The sequence below is a fragment of the Lynx canadensis genome, chromosome A2 (genome assembly GCF_007474595.2).
Source record: "Lynx canadensis isolate LIC74 chromosome A2, mLynCan4.pri.v2, whole genome shotgun sequence".
NCBI classification, from domain to species: domain Eukaryota; kingdom Metazoa; phylum Chordata; class Mammalia; order Carnivora; family Felidae; genus Lynx; species Lynx canadensis.
Window position 1 is genome coordinate 124909947 of NC_044304.2, and position 21158 is coordinate 124931104.

At 38.8% G+C, this 21158-nt stretch overlaps 1 protein-coding gene across 2 annotated transcripts in view; it reads left to right on the plus strand.

Annotated features, from left to right (window-relative positions):
- NPSR1 (neuropeptide S receptor 1) overlaps positions 1 to 21158 on the plus strand; it is a 151938-nt gene that overhangs the window by 24777 nt on the left and 106003 nt on the right. For both annotated transcript variants that reach the window (XM_030295296.1, XM_030295304.1), the window contains exon 2: positions 4038 to 4170. In XM_030295296.1, coding sequence (XP_030151156.1) covers positions 4038 to 4170 — 133 coding nt within the window. The remainder of the gene's footprint in view (positions 1 to 4037; positions 4171 to 21158) is intronic.

Below are 21158 nucleotides of genomic sequence, written 5' to 3' on the forward strand. Positions count from 1 at the left end.
ACCTGAGTTTAGTTGATTAAGTCTCCTCATCCCTCCAGTTCTCATCCAGAAGGCCTTCAGAGTACAATTTTAGTTGAAAAAAGTTCTGTTGTCAGAAGTAGAAAACAGAGAAGGTTGACCCTACCTCTGCAAACTGGGAAGAATCCCTATAAAGTAGTGAGTAGGTAAGACATTCTGAGGGAAGGGCAGACAGATTCACTGAAGAGTCTCTCCCTGGAAAAGCAATGAGAAGAGGCTGGCCCCAGGGGAGTCCAGAGGCTGAGGTGGGGCGAGTTTCTGTGGGAAGTTCACTGAATGCTGCAGACTCCATGGGGGAGACACGGAAAGCAGCTATCATCCAGCTAAAGGACGTGGGCAGCCGACCAGGGCCATAGGTGGTGCTGGTGAAGATGGGAGTCCCAGTAAGGAAAACAGCCCTGTATCCACCACCTTCCTGACACTCAACCACTGCTGGCAGAGAAACATGCCTCCTTCTCTGTCTGCTCCGAGACTTTGCTCTCTGCCCACTCACCGCGGAGATCTCGATTCCCGATCTGGCAAAGAAGCATCACAAACATTCTGACTTCTTCCTTTCTTCTTCATCTGAGGCTAAAAGAGTTTAACAGAAATCAACTCAGTACTGGACAAGCGTGGAAATAACCCCCCACACCACCATCACCCGGGCTGAGAAGGTTTGCTGGACAGGACCCAGTGTCCTATAATTTGAAGAAAGGAATTTCTTGAAGGCATCAAAGCATTTTTCCCTGTGAGACATTTCCTGAAAGAAACAGGAGAAAATCTTGGAAAATCTCTCATTTGTATTCTCAGTGGGGCTTGGCAGGACTTTGTGTGCCCACATCTCCAACACCACCAGCTCTAGGGGCTCCTCGTCTTTTCCTGAATCATAAACACCCCACGACCCCATCACCCTCCCTGACAGCACACTGTATTAGGACCATATTGGGGACATAGGTGCCTCATCCCCCACCCTGGCCCCCGACTGTATCAGCTCTCAGCCTCATGGTGGCAGTGAGACCTTCTGCTGACAGATGTCTAAGTCATCTAGTTTCTTACGTTGGTCCCCAAGTTGCTCTAAAGTTTTAAAAGGTAGGTCCTCCAAGTTCAAACCACCTATTTATGCTCTATGACCTACCTGCTAGCTGCTGAAAGGGGAACATCATTCTGGTACATCAAAGGCTTCCCCTGCTATGTCTGCTCCTGACAACTGTCCATCTATCTCAAAGGAGAGAATTCTCTTACAAAAACCACTCCCTCACTCCATTCAGACTAACCTTTTTCATAATAGTTTTCACTCTTGATGCTTTCTCAATGCTGTTCATATCTAGACTGCTAGAGAGATGAATCATCCAGAAGAAGGTGACCCTTCTGGTTACAAAAGACCGGAGAAAAATCTGGAACCTGGCACTGATCAGACACTGTTCTCATCAGGGGAGATGAAGTAAGCATGCTGGAGGTGGGGTATTGACCACCTGTGCGCTTCAAAGTAGCAGAGGTCATCAAGCCTGTGGTCCCCCCATTCTAGTTGTGCAGCCAGCCCCCTGGCACTGCCACTAACGCTATTCCCCCTACTCCCACCATCTGCATTCACTCCCGACCTCTGCCCAGGGCCCCAGGAACCCATCTGTAAATCTGCGACGGAGGACCTAAATATCAGTATTACAAAGTGCAGGACTGAGGGACATGTGAGCTCCAGCCTGGACTTCTGGAAAGGATAGGGCTGGAGGAGAAACCATGAGAAACTGCTCCGGCCCTGGAACCCAGCAAAGCAGGTGTAGGTTTCTACCTGGCAGCTCCAGGGAACCCCGGTGATGCTTGGGGAGAATAGGGGCTCAGAGAATGGAGCTGACTCAGTACGCTTCCCAGCTCCCTCCCCTCCTTCAGGCTAGAGGCTTCCCTACACCGTCACCTTATTTTGTTTTGGCAAATCTAATTCATTTCTTTTCATTGAAATATTTTACTGCCCTATATGAAAGTACCACCTTTTATGTAGCCATTTCTCCAACTGACCGAAAAAAGCAATATGCACAATACATAGAGAGTAGAGTACATATCAGATTGCTGTCCACACACACAAAATACTATTTGTTTGCTATGGGTATATGTGTGTGTGTATGTCTGTGTGTAATTGGAAAGATAATGTAATCAAAATGATATTTGCCTTCTGGGAGAAGGAGTTGATCAAGACAGAGAGTAGTAGCAAAGGGGCTTTGAGCTTTATCTGAATTGTTACAATTTTTTAATTAAGTAATCTCTACACCCAATGTGGGGCTGGAACTCATGACTCTGAGATCAAGAGTCACGTGCTCTACTGAGTGAGCCAGTCAGCTGCCCCTGAATTGTTATAGTATTTTTTTTTTTAAAGAGAGAGAGCAGGGGAGGGGATCAGAAGGAGAGACAGAGTCTTAAACAGTCTCCACACTCATCATGGAGCCTGACGTCAGACTCAGTCCCACCACCCTGGGATCATGACCTAGGCCCAAATCAAGAGTGGGACAGAAGCTCAACCAGCTGAGCCCCCAGGCACCTCTATAGATCTTAAAGAATTAATCCATTTGTCACTGCATAACTTAATTTAATGTAAGAAAAAGTGCTACTGTGATGCCTCAGATATTTAGAGTGTATTAAGGTTCTCCACAGAAAACACAGCCAATGGGGAGAGAGAGAGAGAGACTTATTTTAAGAAAGTTGCTCACGTGATTGTGGGACTGGCAAGTCTTAAATCCATAAATGAGCCGGAAGGCTGGAAACTCAGGCCTGATTTCTATGTTTCTCAAGGAATTCTTCAAGAAATCCTTCTTTGGGAAACTTCAGTTTTTGCTCTCAAAGCTTTCAACTTATTGGATGAATCCCACCCATATTATGGAGGGTTTTTTCCGCTGTATTTAAACGGAAGTTGAATGTAGATGTTAGTCATATCGACAAAATACCTTCACAGCAACATTTTACATTACTGTTTGACCAAACAATTGGTCATTGTAGCCTACCCAAGTTGACACATGAAATTTTACCATCACAATGGGTATCTTCAGGCTCTTCTTATCTTCACCAAGTAAGAGCTGCACTTCAGATTCCGGTATTCGTATGCATTCTTACCAGCATTCTGCCCAGACCCTTTGAGCTTATGTCTCTTGGCTTTTGACTTCAAGCTTGCCTCTGGATCCCCTTGGCCCCATGCTTTCCACCCATGGCCTTGCTCTGCTTTATTCTTGTGTCCAGGCTGCCCCAGTGCCCTGGGCCTCTGCTTATTCTGGGCCATGGATTTTAAACAGATGGAAAGCTTCACTTGAAGAAATCATGGAAAATTCCTTGCAAAAGACTTGGCATTTTAAATGAGTAGCATTCCTCATTTTTCTGTTATTTACTATTTATACATTACTCAGTGGAACTTTAATATTACTGTATTATAAAATTCTGTCAAATGAAAAAGAATAAGATAGCCCATAATCACACTACCCTAAAATAACCCATCTTAGCATTTTAGTATACTTCAGTCTTTCTTCACATGTAGAATTTTGCAGTTATAATCATACCCAATATATAATTGTATCATGTTTTTCAACTTACCATTATAGTATAAGCATTTTTAATGTCACTACATAATCTTCCTGGTCCTCATTGTTAATAGTTACATAATCGTTCACTGAATTGAAGTGTTTCATTTACTTCTCTTGTTATCTTTGAACAATTAGCAATTTATTCTTACAATAAATATCCACATCTTTTCTATCATAGTATTTTTTTTCACACCTTGAATTCTTTCACGTAGACTTAAACAATCGCTTGGCCAAAGAATATATATACATTTTGTTGTCTCCTGATGTATATTTCCAAATAGATTTCTTAAGGTTGCATCAATTTCCACTGCTATCATTGTAAATAAAGACCACTGCATCTCTGTTCTCTTGAGGGTAGAGCTCTGACAGGTGAGGATTCAACACCAAGAGGAAGACATTCCAGGAACAAAGCCTGAGATTTGCATTCTGTAAAGTACCCTGGTCCTCACTATACGCTGGTTTGTGTTGCTTTGTTTCTCACAGACTGAACAGTTGATAACTCTGTGGGTCCTGTTTGTTTTCACCATTGTTGGAAACTCCATGGTGCTGTTCTCTACGTGGAGGAGGAAGAAGAAGTCAAGAATGACCTTTTTTGTGACTCAGCTGGCTATCACAGGTAAGTAACTGTGTGGGTGGGAGAGAATAAGCTGTTTCCAAATTCCTATGGCTCCTTCCTTTCAATTCTTTTACCAATAGAAATGCATACTATCGAGTCCAAAGGCATTGGCAAATTTGAGACTGATTTCTATAGGGAAAAAAAACCCACGTGTGAATTTTTCTTTCAGAAAGTTTTAACACATCTGTACATCCACAAGACTCCATTGTAAAAATAATTCACTCTACAACACACTTGAAAATACCATTATTAGTGCCACCAAGGGGTTCTCTAGGGTTCCACCCTTCCTCTACGCAGCAGCCTCCATAGTTCACTAAGGTGATAATACAATATCATACCATATTATGAGCTTAAAGAATGTATCCTAGGGGCACCTAGGTGGCTCAGTTGGTTAAGCATCTGAGGTCTTGATTTCAGCTCTATCATGATCCCAGGGTCATGGGATCCAGCCCTGTGTCAGGCTCCACACTGAGCATGGAACCTGCTTACGATTCTCTCTCTCTCTCTTTCTCTCTCTCTCTGTCTCCCCTCCCCCACTCTCTCTCTCCCTCTCTCTCTAAAACAAGAGAAAAAAGAGAATATATCCCAGAAAATGGACCAGAATCATCTGTATTCAATAATAAATGTGAAGTCTCAAGTACTTTGCAGATTTATGTCTGTGGACATTGCTTTGGAAATATAAGTTATATGTAACACCACTGGTGGGCACAGTATAAGGACAGAAGATAATATCTGGGATCGGGATGTTTAAATACGGATTTGGGAAATGGCCAGTATAGTTGAAGTGTGAATGCATCACACTTAGAGGGTGAATGGTGAAATATTCTCAAGTTTAAAAATGATCTGTGAATAAAGACTCCCACGAGATGGGTAGAGCCCAATGGTAGGGGTCATGCTCGAAAGGAAAACATAATCAAGGAGAGAGTCCTATTCTACAGGCCAAAGAAGAGAGTGGACAGATGGGATTCCTAGAAGGTCCAACCTAAGACAGGCTTGGACTCCTGAGCTCTGGGAACAAGATGGCTGTGATATGACTTTAATTTCAATCAGACTATAGGGAAAATGCAAAAAAAAAAAAAAAAAAAAAAATTAAGTGCTAACAAGAAGCAATGGTAGATGACCATCAGAATGGGCTGTTTGGTACATTTTAACCTATGCTGTACTCTCCATTGCAGCACTGGCTGTGGGGTTTAGTCTTGAGCCACAATACGGGAAAAATATGGCACTGTAACTTAGAGGAGAAACTTACCTAAACGTTGTTGATAGCCTGACATTCTCCCATATCTTCCTAAAAAAAGTGTAGCAAGCCCATCTGCTTAAGCTGGGCTACAGAGACCAGGATGAAAAACAAAGGCACTACTGAGAAATACAGACATGGGGAGAGAAGGTTGTGTGTCACAGAGGTGATGCTTATGATGGAAGAAAACTCCTTCAATCTTTCCTGCAAACAGGAGCCACACTTTTCACTCCTGACTGTAGGAATAAAGGATAATCAGGATCATCCAGCAAAAGCTGAAATGCAAAATCCCTGGATGAGGATGTAATAACTTACTTTCATTAAATTTCCTTAATTACTGTGTTGTAACCCACATTCTACAGAGATGTGAGTTTTTTTAGAATGTAAGAACTTAGAGGCGGCAAGGATATCAGCTTGGAATTTAAAGTGTTACAAAAATAATCAACAAATGAATCATTGAAATATCACCATCTATTGTTAAGGAGAAAAGTTGTGTATTCTAGTCTAATCCATAGTCTGCTGTATAACCTGGGCTTAATTTCTCATGAATATTCATGTCTGTTGTTTATTTGTTAATTCTTTCTGGAAAAACTCAAGGTGTCAGATCAGGGCCATTTTAAGTGAAGAGTTCTCAGAGAGGAAATTTTGCCAAGGTTCTGAAAGTTTAGAAACTGAAAAATGTAAAATAACCGAAGGTAAAAATACGATAGATGGGTGTAGCAGCAAATTAGATGTAACTGCAGAGAAAATTATTAAACTAGAATATAGGTCAGAAAACAATGATTGAAGCATGAAAAAACAAAAGGATGGACAATTCAGACAGAAGGTAAGAAACATATGGGCTCAGTGAAAAGGATTCCCACAAAAGGGTAAGACAGAATGGACAGAAATAATATCTCAAGATATAATGACCAACAGTTTCCCCAAAACCCTGAAAGACATCAAAACTCAGATGCATAAGCACCATAAAGGTCAACAGATCAGAAAACAATCAAATAAATATAAAGAGAATTGAAAACACATGAAAATAATGAGTTTAAGTAAAATTCCCATATTGAATTTGAATTGAGAAAGTATGTGTGTCAACTCATGGTTTATCTCATGTTTTAAAAGAATCCTTATCTTTTAAAGGGTACATACTGAAATGTTTGCAAGTAAATTGATAACACATCTTAGATTGGCCTCAAAATAATTTGAGGGCATGGTTAGGTAGGGATATAAAGGACGAAACTGATTTTTGTTGGTGCTTGGTGGTGAGTACATTGGATTCTTTGAACTTCTCATACTATTCTCCTTACTTTTACATACATTAGAAAAGTTTTAATAATACAGAATTTAAAACAAAGAATAGTGAAAAAAATATACGTCATAACAATGAAACAAAATGAAGGGATTTGGGGAGTTAAAGAACTTTAAGTTCCTTGAATTGTTTTGGATGTAGTAAAAGCATTAATTCGTGTCAGATATTAAGAACTTAGTCAAGGGGGATATTGAAACCTATAGGGTAATCCCCAAATTATAAATATGCATAATACTAGCAGTTGAAAACATGTAAAGTGAAATATTTAAAATATATACATACATATAGATGTACATATTTGTATATAATATGCATGTATTCTATATAATTAATCTAAAAGAAATTGAGAGAAAAATATTAGAATTATTAGAATAGGTAGGGCAAATAAGCTGATACATGTCACCTCAAATATATTGGTAATTGCATTTAGTGTAAAATAAGATGGTCAGAGTAGATTTAAGACATGCCTACTTTATAGGGCGCCTGGGTGGCTCAGTTGGTTAAGCGTCCAACTTCAGCTCAGGTCATGATCTCACGGTTTTTGAGTTCGAGCCCCACATCGGGCTCTGTGCTGACACCTCAGAGCCTGGAGCCTGCTTCGGATTCTGTATCTCCCTCTCTCTCTCTGCCTCTTCCCCGCTTGTGCTCTGTCTCTCTCTCTCAAGAATAAACATTAAAAATAGTTTTAAAAAAGACCTACTTTATTTAATCTGCTTGTAAGAGATGTATACCTTAAAAATAATGAAAAAAAATAAAATTAGAAGGAAAGTAAAAGAATGAAAAATAATAAAACAAGGACGCACAAACCAAAAGATAGCTTATGAAGCTATATTTATATGTCGGAAATCCGGATATTCACTGTGCTTCTCATAGCTCGGGTGCCCACATCTTTGTCTTAGCACTTGCTTTAGGGGAACAGAGTGAAGACAAGAGGACTCTAGCTCTATTAATGTTCTTTTGGTGATGCTGATTGTAGTCACACAGGTGTGTACCTTTGTGATAATTCACCAAGTTATAATTATTTGTGCACTTTACGTAGTTTATATCAGTAAATGTTTTATTTAAAAAACACAGCTCCTCAATATAGAGCAGGAGTTGCAGTCTCAAATGCCTTCAGAAGCAAATGTTTGAAAGAGCCAGGGAAGGGACAGGCAAAGAGGACACCCAGGGGAACTGGAGAATGCATGCCCCACCTACAGGCATTCAACTCAATTCTTGTCAAATGGGATACTAATCAAACAAACCACTCTGGCAGGCCAGATTTGTCCTAAGGGCCACTGGTTTACACTGCTGTTTATAAAATCTTAAAATCAGAATTTGAAAAGCTTGCACCATCATAAAATCCTAGCCCAGCCCATAGTATGAATCCCATTTTCAATATGTGAAGGGAACATCAAGCTTTTTGCGTGGGGTTGGGGAGACTGAAAGCAAGATGGGGAGCTTAACATTATAACGGTTTAGATAAGTCACATGTTTGTCAAAGTTTTAAAATGCATTCTCTTGGGGTACCTGGGTGGCTCAGTTGTTTAAGCATCTGATTTTGGCTCAGGTCATGATATCACGGTTCGTTGAGTTCAAGCCCCGCATCGGACTCTGTGCCGACAGCTCAGAACCTGGAGTCTGCTGCGGATTCTGTGTCTCCCTCTCTCTCTGCCCCTCTGTTCCCCTGCTTGCTCCCTCTCTCTCTCTCGAAAATAAATCAACATTTAAAAAACTCTTTCAATAAAATAAAATAAAATGTAGTCTCTTGCAAATAAATGCTATGTTAGGGCTTTTATTATAACTTGAAAATTATAAACCATTATATGGAACTACTGAAACCAAAACATTGAATCATCATATGCCTCATGAATAATAATAATGCAAATGAAAATATAAAGGAAATTTCCCAATGAAATCAAGCCTAATCCATATAACCCAGTGTACGTGATTATCAGATGACCAGTAAGATTAAGGAGAAAAGTCAAAATCAGCACACATTCGTATCTGCCTATCACTAAGATTTTTCTTTCAGAGGAACGTGTACCAGGCTTCTCTATATGAGGAAACATCAGACAAGACACTGGCCCTGTCAGGGTGGTATTAAAGCAAAGGCTGCTAGGTTAACCTCCGCATGAATGACTTGTTCTCACATGAAGATGCTGCTATTATTAGTGTTTCCCTGTGAGGCCAAGACATTTGCATAATGATAATCACATAAAGGAAAGGAAAGGAATGATAACACCTTATAGGTGTTTTCCTCTTGGCATCAAGAAGGGGATGTCTTAGTCTGCCCAGTGTGCCACAACAAAGTACCACAGATTGGGTGGCTTACACAACAGACACATATTTCCTCATTGTTCTGGAGGCTGGGGATTTGAGATAGGGCGCCAGCATGGTCAGGTTCTGGTCAGAGCTCTCTTGCTGGCTTGCAGGGGGCTGTCTTCTCACTATGTCCTCACATGGACAGAGAGAAAGCAAGCTCTCTGGTATCTCTTCTAATAAAGACATGAATCCTATCAGATCAGGGCCTTCCCCTTATGACCTCATTTAACATTAACCCCTTCCACAAAGGCCCTATCGACACATACAGCCACGTCCACATCCGAGCTGGGGCTCTAACATGAATTTTGGGGAGGCACATTCAGATTATAACAGAGGGAAAAAGCTAGGTGCATTAGAAGATGACAGGTGACCCGGAATGTGTGGAACATGGTATGGGGGGATGGAGGTCTTGGATGAAAGAAATAAGGCGTGGCCATAAACAATAAATGGGAGCTTTGGATGCCTTGCTAAGATGTTCAGGCTTTACCTTGAGCTTATCCTCTAGCATGCTAGCTTGGTTCAGTCCACCATCGCCTTTTATGCAAAAGTCCCAAGGTGTAAGAATGAGAAAACAGATACTTAAATTAGCCCATGGCCATGTTTTGCTGGTAACAGGGGAACACAACAAGCAAGGAAGGTTGAACTTCTTTCAAGAGCGTGATACAAATGTTGGGCCACAGAGACCCTGATTAAAGAAGGAAATGAAGGGGCACCTCAATGGCTCAGTTGGTTAGGCATCAGACTTTGCTCAGCTCATGATCTCGTGGTTCATGAGTTCAGGGCCCCGTATTGGGCTCTGTGCTGATGGCTCAGAGGCCTGGAGCTTGTTTCAGATTCTGTGTCTCCCTCTCTGTCCCTCCCCTGCTCACACTCTATCTCTGTCTGTCTCAAAAATAAATAAACATTAAAAAAATTTTGTAAAGAAGGAATGAAAGCAGTACAGGTCAGAAAAGTATAGAGACAGTGGAGAGTCAAGGAATGACAGGTGGCCACACAGTCTTGAGGTGGGTTTAGTGAGAGCCCCTGAAGAAGAGGCCTGGAAAGCAGCGAGTGTGTGTTCAACAATCAAGGTATCCTCTGGTGAATGTTACAGAGGTGATATAACTCAGTGTCTCCCTTGTATCGGGGAGCTAAAGTGGAGTCACAGAGAAAGTCATTAGCAAACAGGGCCACCATAAGAGAAGCTAAATTCTATTAAATGCTCACCATGTACCAGGCTACATACTAAATGCTTTGTGTAGATTATTTTCTTTAATCCTCACAATAGCCCCATGACCTAGCCCTGCCATAATCCCCTTTTTACAGGCATGGAAATTAAAGCTCAAAGATATTCAGACCTTGCCCTAGGTCATGCAGTGAGGGTGGACAAAATATTCAAATTCAGGTAGTCTTTCTTCCAATCGTGAGCTTTTAATCATTACAGGATGGGCTTCCCAAGAGGCCTATGTGTGGGTGAGTGATCCGTGGGCATACTTAAACACCTCAGGACAATGGGAAGCTGGTTGGATGGAGCAAAATGGAGAGCCTGGTGCCAATGTATTTAATAAATGAGAGAAATTGGCCAAGCCAGAGCATAGAAGTCATTAGAGGCAGGAGAACATAAGAGCTGAATATAAACTTCAAAGGATTTTGAAAGTGCTTGTGATAAAGTTAAAACTATCTGTATCTGACCAGTTGGCTGGATTTCCAGTCTGCACAGTGAGTCCCAGGACCGGAACTAGTGACAACTGCCCATGCAGGATGGGACACCAGGAATCCTCCTGTCCCATCCCAACGCCTTGCAAACCTGTTGACATTGGCTAAAATGTCTGTCACAGCATAACCAGTTCTTGGACTTCAGTTAAAGTGAAAATACTCTGAAAACATATCCCACGTTTCACTTTGCTCGTTGCTTCCCAGTACGGAATGAAATTCTGAAAGCTCATAGAAAGAGAAGGGCCCTGAGGGCAGTGGATGGCAGGGAGTGGGGAAGTGGCCAGTGTTATTGAAGACAAACTTCACCCATTTCAAACTTTTCTATTTCTGATCCCTTGGGGAATTTACATAAAGGCAAACCAAATGTGATGGTTCCAAAGTTTAGGAAGAGCTAGATCTGGCAAATTTTTACCTTTCTATTTTAATCAACATTCTGAATGGAGATCTGATCTTTTCAAAGTATTCTATCAACCACTGTATAAAACCCCTCTTTTAAATTGATAAAAATTTCCACAAACTCACCTCTTTGGGTGAGCATTTTGTTTTGCCAGTGTTTTAGGTTATTCAGACTTGGGCTTGAGTCTCAGCAATTGTACTTCCTAGCTCTGTGCCTTTGGAAAAGGCAATTTCTCTGAATATCAGTTTCCTAATCCAAAAAGTAAGGATACTTCTCAGAGTTGTGGAGAGGAGTAAATGAGACGATATCAATTAAGTGCTTAATACAGTGCAAGGCACATAGTAATTGCTCAATAAATGCTAGCTGCTAATGTACCGCTATGGTTGTTTCATTCATCGAAATGAAATGAATGGGATAATTTAAAATCCTTTGAGTCACTTACTAAAAGAGTGAAAGTTCTGCAAAAGGCCTGAAGTTCATTGCAACCCTCAACTGCTCTACTCTTTTATTCAGGACAGTATACTTAGCTCAGATGTGCCTTTGGCTCTCAAATGTTTCTTTGAAGGATGGCCAAAGTTTTTCATATAAACATATTCTTAAATCATCAGATTCAACCGACATCATAAATGGCACAAATATTTGGAAAATAAATCCAAACACTGTACCTGGCTTTTTTTGAGGGAGAAAAATGTGCTCTAATACTTATTATTTGGTAAGGCAATACTAATGCCATTCATTAAATAATATTTCCATCATCACTCACTTGTTGACAATAGCCACCTACTTAGCGACTCAAGTAGGCTTGAGTGATTCTTTGAAAAACTTTTGGATTTCCATTTCATCTTTCATTTATTTAGTTGGTAAATCAGTTGGAATTAAATTCAGCCACACAAGCATAAAATCCAGATAATAGTGGCCTAAGTGTATAGGGATTTATTTTTATCTTATGTAAAGAATTCTTGAGGTGGGCAGTCCAGGGCTCATATTGTCTTTCCACATCACCGGGAATCATGTACCTCTGTGTTTCTACTCTATTAAAGGACTTCCATCCCCAAGGTCATTTCATGGTATGGAGTGTTCTTGGTTCAAGATGGCTGCTAGAACTCCAGCCATCGTGCACAAAGTCTAGTCAATAGGAAGGAAGAGGGGAGGAAAGAGGGAAGAGAGGAGGGTCCATGCCAGCTATCTGTCTGTCTCTTAGCTGACATTCCCAGAACTCACACCCATTAACTTTTGCTTGTGTTTCATCAACCATCTCTAATTGAAGAAGAATAAATGCTTTTGTTGGTTTTTCACCTGAGTCCATTGGCCAGAATAAAACTAGATTCCTTTTCATAAGGAAAAATGAGAGAATAGAGGTATGTGGCAGTCTCTGGTATAGTTTATCTTCCATACTTTAATTTCCATAGAGAACTGAGAAGTTTAGACAGTGAATCTGTTTGACTAGCTATTCCTCTGCTTTGAGAATGCCTCCTCCAGAGTGTCATACTATCTTCTTCTAACCTTTTATCTTGGCACGCTCTCCGTGTACTACATTGACCCTTTGGATGATTGTCCCGTTAAGTCGATAAAATCCTACTGTTGACTGTGTGCATCCCTCCCACCCAAGTTTTGGCTTTTATTAGCAGTTATGCAGTGAATAGTCTCATGATTAAATCTTGTGAGCATTTATTTATTTTTTTATAAGAGTTTATAGAAGTGGACTTCTATGAAAGAAAGACACTCTTAAGTCTTTCAAATTGGCTGATGTCCTTTTAGTTCCCCCAGGACTAAAAGATGATGGAAAAATTTCAGGAGACAAATGCTCTAGAAGCCACCAACATAGATCCATACTGAGTCTTATTTAAGAAGGTCCCTGAAAACAAAAGCCTTGCTGATTGCACTAGTTATAGAGTCATACCCAGTTCCTTGAAGGCAGGGGTCCTCTCTGTTCATCTGTTGATGATACTTATGTACCTATTCAAGTATAATTTGCTTATTTAAAAGGGGGAATTTTCTTCTACTTTAGCCAGTGTATTGGAGAAGAAACTTAATTTGTCTTTGTCTTCCACAATAACCATAGCAGTACTCATACATTCGTGAAAACAAAGAACACATCATTTATCAGAAAATTTGAATAGAAGAAGTATTTTAATTTTGCATATCTATGTTTTTTATTGAAGTATAACTGAAATATAATACCCTATTAGTTTCAGGTGTACATCATAATGATTTGATATTTTTGTACATTACAAAATGATCCCCACTATAAGTCTACTTACCTACTGTCACCATACAAAGTTTTTACAATGTTATTGATTATATTCCTTATGCTATAGTCTATATTCCTGTGACTTATTTATTTTATAACTGGAAGCTTATACCTTTTTAAAATCTACTTCACCTATTTGGCCAGCCCTCAGGTCTTCCCCACTCTTGTAACTGACAATTTGTTTCTCATATTTATGAGTCTGTTTTCTATGTTGTTTTGTTTGTTTTGTTTTTTAAATTCCACATGTAAGTGAAATCATTAAGGTATTGGTCTTTTGCCTGATTTATTTCATTTAGCATAATACCCTCAAGATCCATCCATGTTGTGTAATGACAAGATTTCATTCTTTTTTTATGGCTGTGTAATATTTCATTATATACAGATAGAGACAGAGATAGAGAGATATAGAGAGATCATATATAGATATATATAGATAGATAGATAGATAGATCTATCTGTATATAGATCTGTCTAGATAGATAGATAGATAAATACAGATAGTTAGATATAGATAGATGGATAGATAGATAGATAGATCTCACATCTTTATCCATTCATCTATTGATGGACACTTGGGTTGTTCCATAATATGGCTATGGAAAATAATGCTGCAATAAACATAAGAAACATAAGGATGCACGTATCTTTTTGAACTAGGGTTTTCATATTCTTTGGGTAATAACCAGTAATGGAATTCCTGGATCATATGGTCATTCTATTTTTAATTTTTTGAGGAACCTCCATACTGTCTTCCACAGTGGCTGCATCAGTTGTCATTCCCAGTAACAGTGTATAAGGGCTCCCTTTTCTCTACATCCTTGCTAACACTTGTTATAGCCAGCCTGACGGGTGTGAAGTGATACTTCATTGTGGTCTTGATTTACATTCCCCCAATGATGAGTGATGTTGAGCATCTATTATGTATCTGTTGGCCATCTGGATGTCTTCTTTGGAAAAATGTCCATTCAAGTCCTCTGCTCATGTTCTAATCACATTATTTATTTGTTTTTGATGTTAAGTTGTGTAAGCTCTTTATAGATTTTGGATATTAACCTCTTATCAAGATATATCATTTGCAAATATTTTCTTCCCTTCAATAGGTTCCTTTTTTGTTTTGTTGGTTGTTTTCTTTGCTATGCAAAAGCTTTTCAGTTTGATGTGATCCCATTTTATTTTAGTTTTGATTACTCTTGCTGGCAAATCCTGGTCCAAAAAAATATCACTAAGGCTGATGTCAAAGAGTTTACTGCCTGTGTTTTCTTCTAAGACTTTTATGGTTTCAGTCCTACATTCAAGTCTTTAATCTATTTTGAATTTGTTTTTGCATATGGTGTAAGATAGTGGACAGTTTCATTCTTTTGCATGTAGCTGTCCAGTTCTCCCAACACCATTTATTGAAGAAACTGCCTTTTCCCCATTGAATATTCTTGCCTCCTTTGTCAGAGATTAATTGACCATATATGAGTAGGGGGTTTATTTCTGGGCTTTCCATACTATACTATTGATCTGTGTGTTTTCATATGTTTTAACTTACTTCTCCACATTTCAGACCCCTTCCAAAAAAACCTTAACTAATTCTTTTCTATAAATTCCATTAGGACCTTTGGTTATAGGATTAGTCTTAAGAATGGAAGGAAACCAGAAGCTACTGAAGCTGCTATTTTGGCACATTCTGCAATTTTTAGCACTTCCATTCTAACAATTTTCTGGATGAATTTAATGACTGTTTATATCTTATGAGCTAAAGTGCCAATTAAAATTTATTAGTCATTTATCATCTTCAAGACTGACTTGTCTGTTTTATTCAAACGCAATAAAGAAGAGGAGCTAATGAGAATAACTCCCATTGAGTTCAACAAAGGAAAGATAGAAAACATATTTTTTGGCACACATTCAAATAACTTCCTTTTTCTGATAGGGCCAAATCTTATCATATTAGTATAGAAAATTAGCTCTGCCTCAAAGCACTTCTTGGAGAGCAATTTACTAATGAACTAAGGAACTCTCCACCCTTAAAACCTCTGGTTAATTATCTGACAACAGAGAAAATTGAGAGGTTCAGCAAGGGAAGAGAAGTAAGACCAGGGGTATTGAGGTGTTCAAGGTCGTAGGTGGAACTCACTATGACCTGCCTATGCCTATTTCTTCACTTTTTTCCTGTATTTTTGAGTTGTGTACTTAATTCATTTATTTATTTTAATTCTGCTTATTTATTTACTTTTAAAAGTTTGTCAGCTTCATTGAGATAAAATTGGCATATAACATGTAAGCTTAAGGTGGACAAAGTAATGATATATGTTTATACTGTGGAATGATTACCACGATAAGTTTAGTTAATATTCATCACCGCATATAGTTACAATTCGTGTGTGTTAAGAACTTTCAAAATCTACTGTCTTAGGCATACACACACACATACACACACACACACACATATCCCTTTCATCTGTTAACAAACACAAGTTGTTTCTGAGTCTTGGCTATTATATATAATGCTGCCATGAGCATGGGGGTTAAGATATCTCTTGAAGATGGAGATTTCATTTCCTTGGGTGTATAGCCAGGAGTGGAATTGCTGGATCATATGGTAATTCTATTTTTAATTTTTTAAGGAACGTCCATACTGTTTTCCAGAGTGACTGCACCAGTTTGCATTCCCACCAACAATGCACAAGGATTCTCTTTTCTCCACATCCTCGCCAACATTTGTTATCTATTATCTTTTGATAATAACCAGTTTAACATGTGTGAGATGATACCTCATGGATGTGATGTGCATTTCCCTGATAATCAGTGATTTGAGCATCTTTTCATGAACCTATTGGCCACTTGAATACCTTGTTTGGAAAAATGTCTATTCAGGTCCCACGCCCATAATTTAAATGGATCATTTCTTTTTGGCTTTTAAATTGTATGAATTTTAAAATATACTTTGACTGGACTTGCAGACCTCTCTAGCGATCTTTTTTTTTTTTTTTTCCCCTGGAGAAACTGTAGGCCAAAGAGGGGTCCTGTTGATGTGGTGTTGTGCCTTCCTGAGTGAGGGGTGATGCAGCCAGAGTTTATTTACTCTTCTTACCCTTCTAATGCAGCCCTTCTTGGCCTCTGTGTTCCAGGAGGATGCTTCATAATTGTATCTTGTGTATGGACAACTGCTAGTTTGTCTTCTTGTGAGGGAGAAGTCAGGAATAACATGTGTTGCCACATTGATGACATTACTTGTAATTCTCATTCATAATGAAAATGTTAAGACTATGCATTTTTTCTGCATTCATAAATTTGTGTAGGACATCATGTTACTGTTTTCATTTCCAACACTTTAGTTTTGAAGTTTTTATATCTCCTTTCACACAATAACCGTTTGGTGGTTTTGGGGTTCTTTTTATTTTTATTGTCTAGGTGACTTTCTATTTTCTTTAACATTTTATAATTCACATTTAATGTTTTTGCCTTGCCGTCAAAGAGTATTTTTCGGAAGGATCCCTGGTTTTTGGAATTTATTAAGAGTATCTTTGAGGTCTAACGTGCAATCATTTCTTTTGAAAAATATTTTACGTATACTACAAAAAATAGGATGTAATGATTAATGTTGTTGGGAGTAAGAGAAAGTCACCTGAATGAGAGCAAGCGATAATTGTTTACTCAGAGCTTGCTAGAGCTGGGGAGTCTGCCACCATCCTTTCTGTTGGCAGAGACTCGAAGATGAGCAGAAGGGCGGGAAAGCTTTATATAGAAAAAAGGGAAGGCTTCAGTTGTGCCCTCATGGGAGGCTACTGGCATGGGAAGCCATAGGCAGGTTAAGTGGAAGCACGGCATCCTATGTCATTGGGTAGCCGTGCATATTTGACTTTCTCTCTTTGGCTCTAAGTTGGAAACAGGGTCAAAAATTAGAAAAGTTGTCAGTTTTTAACCAAATTCTGGCTATTTGGAGTGGATTACTACAGTGATTATTGCTTGCCTTTCTGGACCGGTTGCTACAGATAGATAATAAGTTGGCTTCCTGGGCTGGTTGCTGCAGGTTGTGGGTCAGATTTCTACGTTTATATACAGTCTGATCATTGTCCATTTGTATATTCAGTCTCTCAGTGTGTTCTTTGTGCTTATCTTTTTGAATTTTCCCATATTAATTATAGCCCTCAAATATTCTTTATTTTCATGTATTTCTGATCTATTTGATACGTCATGGGTAACTAAAAGCGCTGTTACAAACTTTCATACTTTCATTTTCTCCTAATACTTTTTAATCAACATTTATTTTATAAGTTTTAACATTTTATTATTTGGCTCCTAAAGGCTCCTGACTAGTATATCTTTAATATAGGTTTGTGTGCTTAACATCACACACACACACACACACACACACAATCCTTTCAGTTTCGTTTATTCACTCGGCTCCAAATTTATTTATGTGATATTAACTTCATCTATTTTATTTTTATTGCATTTATTTGACAAACACTGGACCAAACATTTTAGTAAAATATTATCTTTAAAAATGTTTTTATGGCCTTCGTCTTCATTTTGTGTTGATGTTTACAATTATCAACAAGTATTTCTATGTTGGAATGTTTTGTGCTCACCAGCAGTTGGTTTCCTCATTCTTGGCCCCTGTATTTGATACAGCTCACAGTTTTCTGAAGTACTTTGAGTTATGATTCCTTCTCCTTTCAGGTTTGGTACCTGAAGAGGAGTCTCAGACACCTGGCATTTATGAAAAAGTCTTTCTCTCACCTTCTCAACAATGACAATATAGACGGGGGGGAGAAGTTTTTAACTCACAGCTCAGATCTCCATAGATGTTACTCCATAGATTCCCAGCAATATATGTTACAAAGGAGAAGTCTAAAGTCAGCCAGGGATTTCTTCTTTTATAGGTTATCAAATTTTTATTTGTTTGTTTCTAGATTTTTTTTCTTTGTGGTCCATACCTTTTCTGGTTATATCTATTTATTGGTCTATTTGATCAGTTCTGCTCTCGGCCAAGTACGCTCTTGATCTGCAGATAAAGTGATTTCTTAGCTCACTTTATTTATGTCTGAATATTGATTATCTCCTTTGTTCTGATCTTTTGTTCAGGAATGCTAACTATCCGTATGTCAGTAACTCCAGTTTTCCTTTCTTATCATTTAAATATCTTGGTCCTATTCCTCTACATTTGGAAGAACTATTTAACCTTTTCCTAATCACAGATTTGATTTTGATTCCATTATTAGCAGCATTACCTCTACTTTTTATCATTTCTGAAGTCTCTTAAAAGTTGTTTTTCCAACAATTAGTTTCAAAATATGTTTTATATTGCCTAGTGCCTTTCATTTCTGTCAATTTTTAGTATTTCTTTTTTTGGAACTCATTTAATATCTTATTGGTTCCTCTCTCACCTTTTATGCCATATTGTAAAGTATTCCTAAAACACACACACACACACACACACACACACACACACACACAAAATACACTGCTTAAAATTGAAGTACATTTCTGAACTAAAGTGTTTTTTATGTAGCTTTTTTCTGATATTTGTGTGCTCTTTCCTACTTAATACCACAAAATCTTTCTACTCTATGACTCACTTATTCCTCCAAAGGTTGCCTAATTGGCTAACATCTGAATAAATCCACATGCTTTTCATTTAGATTATTGCTACAGTGGCTACACAATGCCATCATTGTTCCCTACTCTGAAAAGAAAAGTCTATGTTTGTAAAGAAAATCAGTTTCTTTTGAGCAGGAAAAGAAGATATTGTCCTATCACTATGTGAATAATTTGACTAAAAAGAATGAACTCTTCTCCTACGAACTTTTCCTTCTTTTGTATTTCTTTTTGTTCCCTGCTTTCATGCCACCATTAGCACACTGGGTGACCTAGGAAAGGTACTTACCCTCACTAAGCCTTTGTTTTCCCATCTCTAAAAATGAAGATGTTAGCTGGTTGAGCGTAAGAGGCCAAAGTGATCTGGTTCTAGTAGCCCTGTGCTTCTAATCAGAAATGCCCAGTTGTAAAAAGTGAGAGGAACTTTTACATCTTTAGATAATTGTTTAGTAATTAAACACTTTTGCTGTAATGAGTGCCGACACCTTTACGAATTAGCGCCGTCACTTCATAATGGTAGTATCTGGCTTCAGGCCCACATCGAAGGAAAACGACCCATGGAATGCAGTTATAAGGTTGACTCGCTCCCCTGTTGCTTGCTGCCTCGGGGGGGGGGGGGCTTTCCAGATCAACGTTCTACAACTCCATACATGGCTTATTTATTCATTCCTTCCTATGATCATTCAACAAGTATTTATTAAGCATTCACTATGATGGAACATGGTTCTGGGTGGTAAGGGCACAGTGGTGTATTTGGATATAAGTGAGAGTTCAAACACTAATGCAAGAAAGAGGACAATTTTGCTTTTGTCCATGGAAAAGTCAGTGGCAGAATAAGCCTTGGGCTTGATCTGTTTTAACAATCCAGCGGTGCCACGAAGGACCCTCTCTCTGATATGGTAGAAGGCATCACCCCCTAAGCTTTGTTCCCCATCCTGGTTATGGGATGCTGTATTTGCTGGGGGTGCTGTAAATACCATAGATTGGGTAACTTAAACAACAGAATTTTGTTTCCTGGAGTATGCTGGAGGCTGTAAGTTTAAGAGGAAGTTGTTGGCAAGTTGGGTTTCTTCTGAGGCCTCGCCGCTTGGCTTTTTGATGGCCATCTTCTTCTGTCTTCACATGGTCTTTCCTCTGTGTGTATGAATGTCTGTGTCTTAATCTTTTCTTACAACGACACCAGTCACATGAATTAGGTCTCACTCATATGACCTTATTCTACCTTAATTATTCTTTAAAAAGCCCTGTGTCCTAAGTTCTTTACAGATTTTGGATATTAACTCTTTATCAGATATGTCATTTTCAAATATCTTCTCCTTTTTCACAGGTTGCCTTTAAATTTTTTTTAATATTTATTTCTTTTTGAAAGAGACAGAACGTGAGCAAGGGAGGGGCAGAGAAAAAGGGAGACACACAATTTGAAGCAGGCTCTAGGCTCTGAACTGTCAGCACAGAGCCCATCGCGGGGCTCGAACTCATCAACTGTGAGATCATGACCTGAGCCGAAGTCAAACGCTTAATCAACTGAGCCACCCAGGCGCCCCTGTAGGTTGCCTTTTAGTTTTGTCAATTGTTTCCTTGGCTGTGCAGAAACATTTTATTTTGATGAAGCCCCAATAGTTCATTTTTGCTTTTGTTTCCCTTGCCTCCAGCAATGTATCTAGTAAGAAGTTGCTATGGCCAAGGTCAAAGAGGTTGTTACCTGTGTTCTCCTCTAGAAATTTGATAGTTTCCTACCTTACATTTATGTCTTTTTTCCATTTTGAATTTATCCTTGTGTATGGTGTAATAAAGTGGTCCAGTTTCATTCTTCTGCATGTTACTGTCCCGTTTTCCCAACACCATTTGTTGAAGAGACTGTCTTTTTTCCATTGGATATTCTTTCCTTGCTTTGTTAAAGATGAATTGACCACATAGTTGTGGATCCATTTCTCTGTTTTCTATTCTGTTCCATTGATCTGTGTGTCTGTTTTGTGCCAGTACCATACTATCTTCATGACTACAGCTTTGTAATATAGCCTGAAATCCCTGTGGATATTAATATGTGCTACAGTTCTTATTGTAACTGCCAAAATATTCTTATTTATGCAGTTTAAATAAACCCAGTAATCTTTGCTGTGAGAAAAAAAAAAGCCTTGTGTCTAAATGCTGTCATATTCTGAGGTACTGGGAGTTAAGACTCCAACAAATAAATCTGTGGAAATACAATTCAACC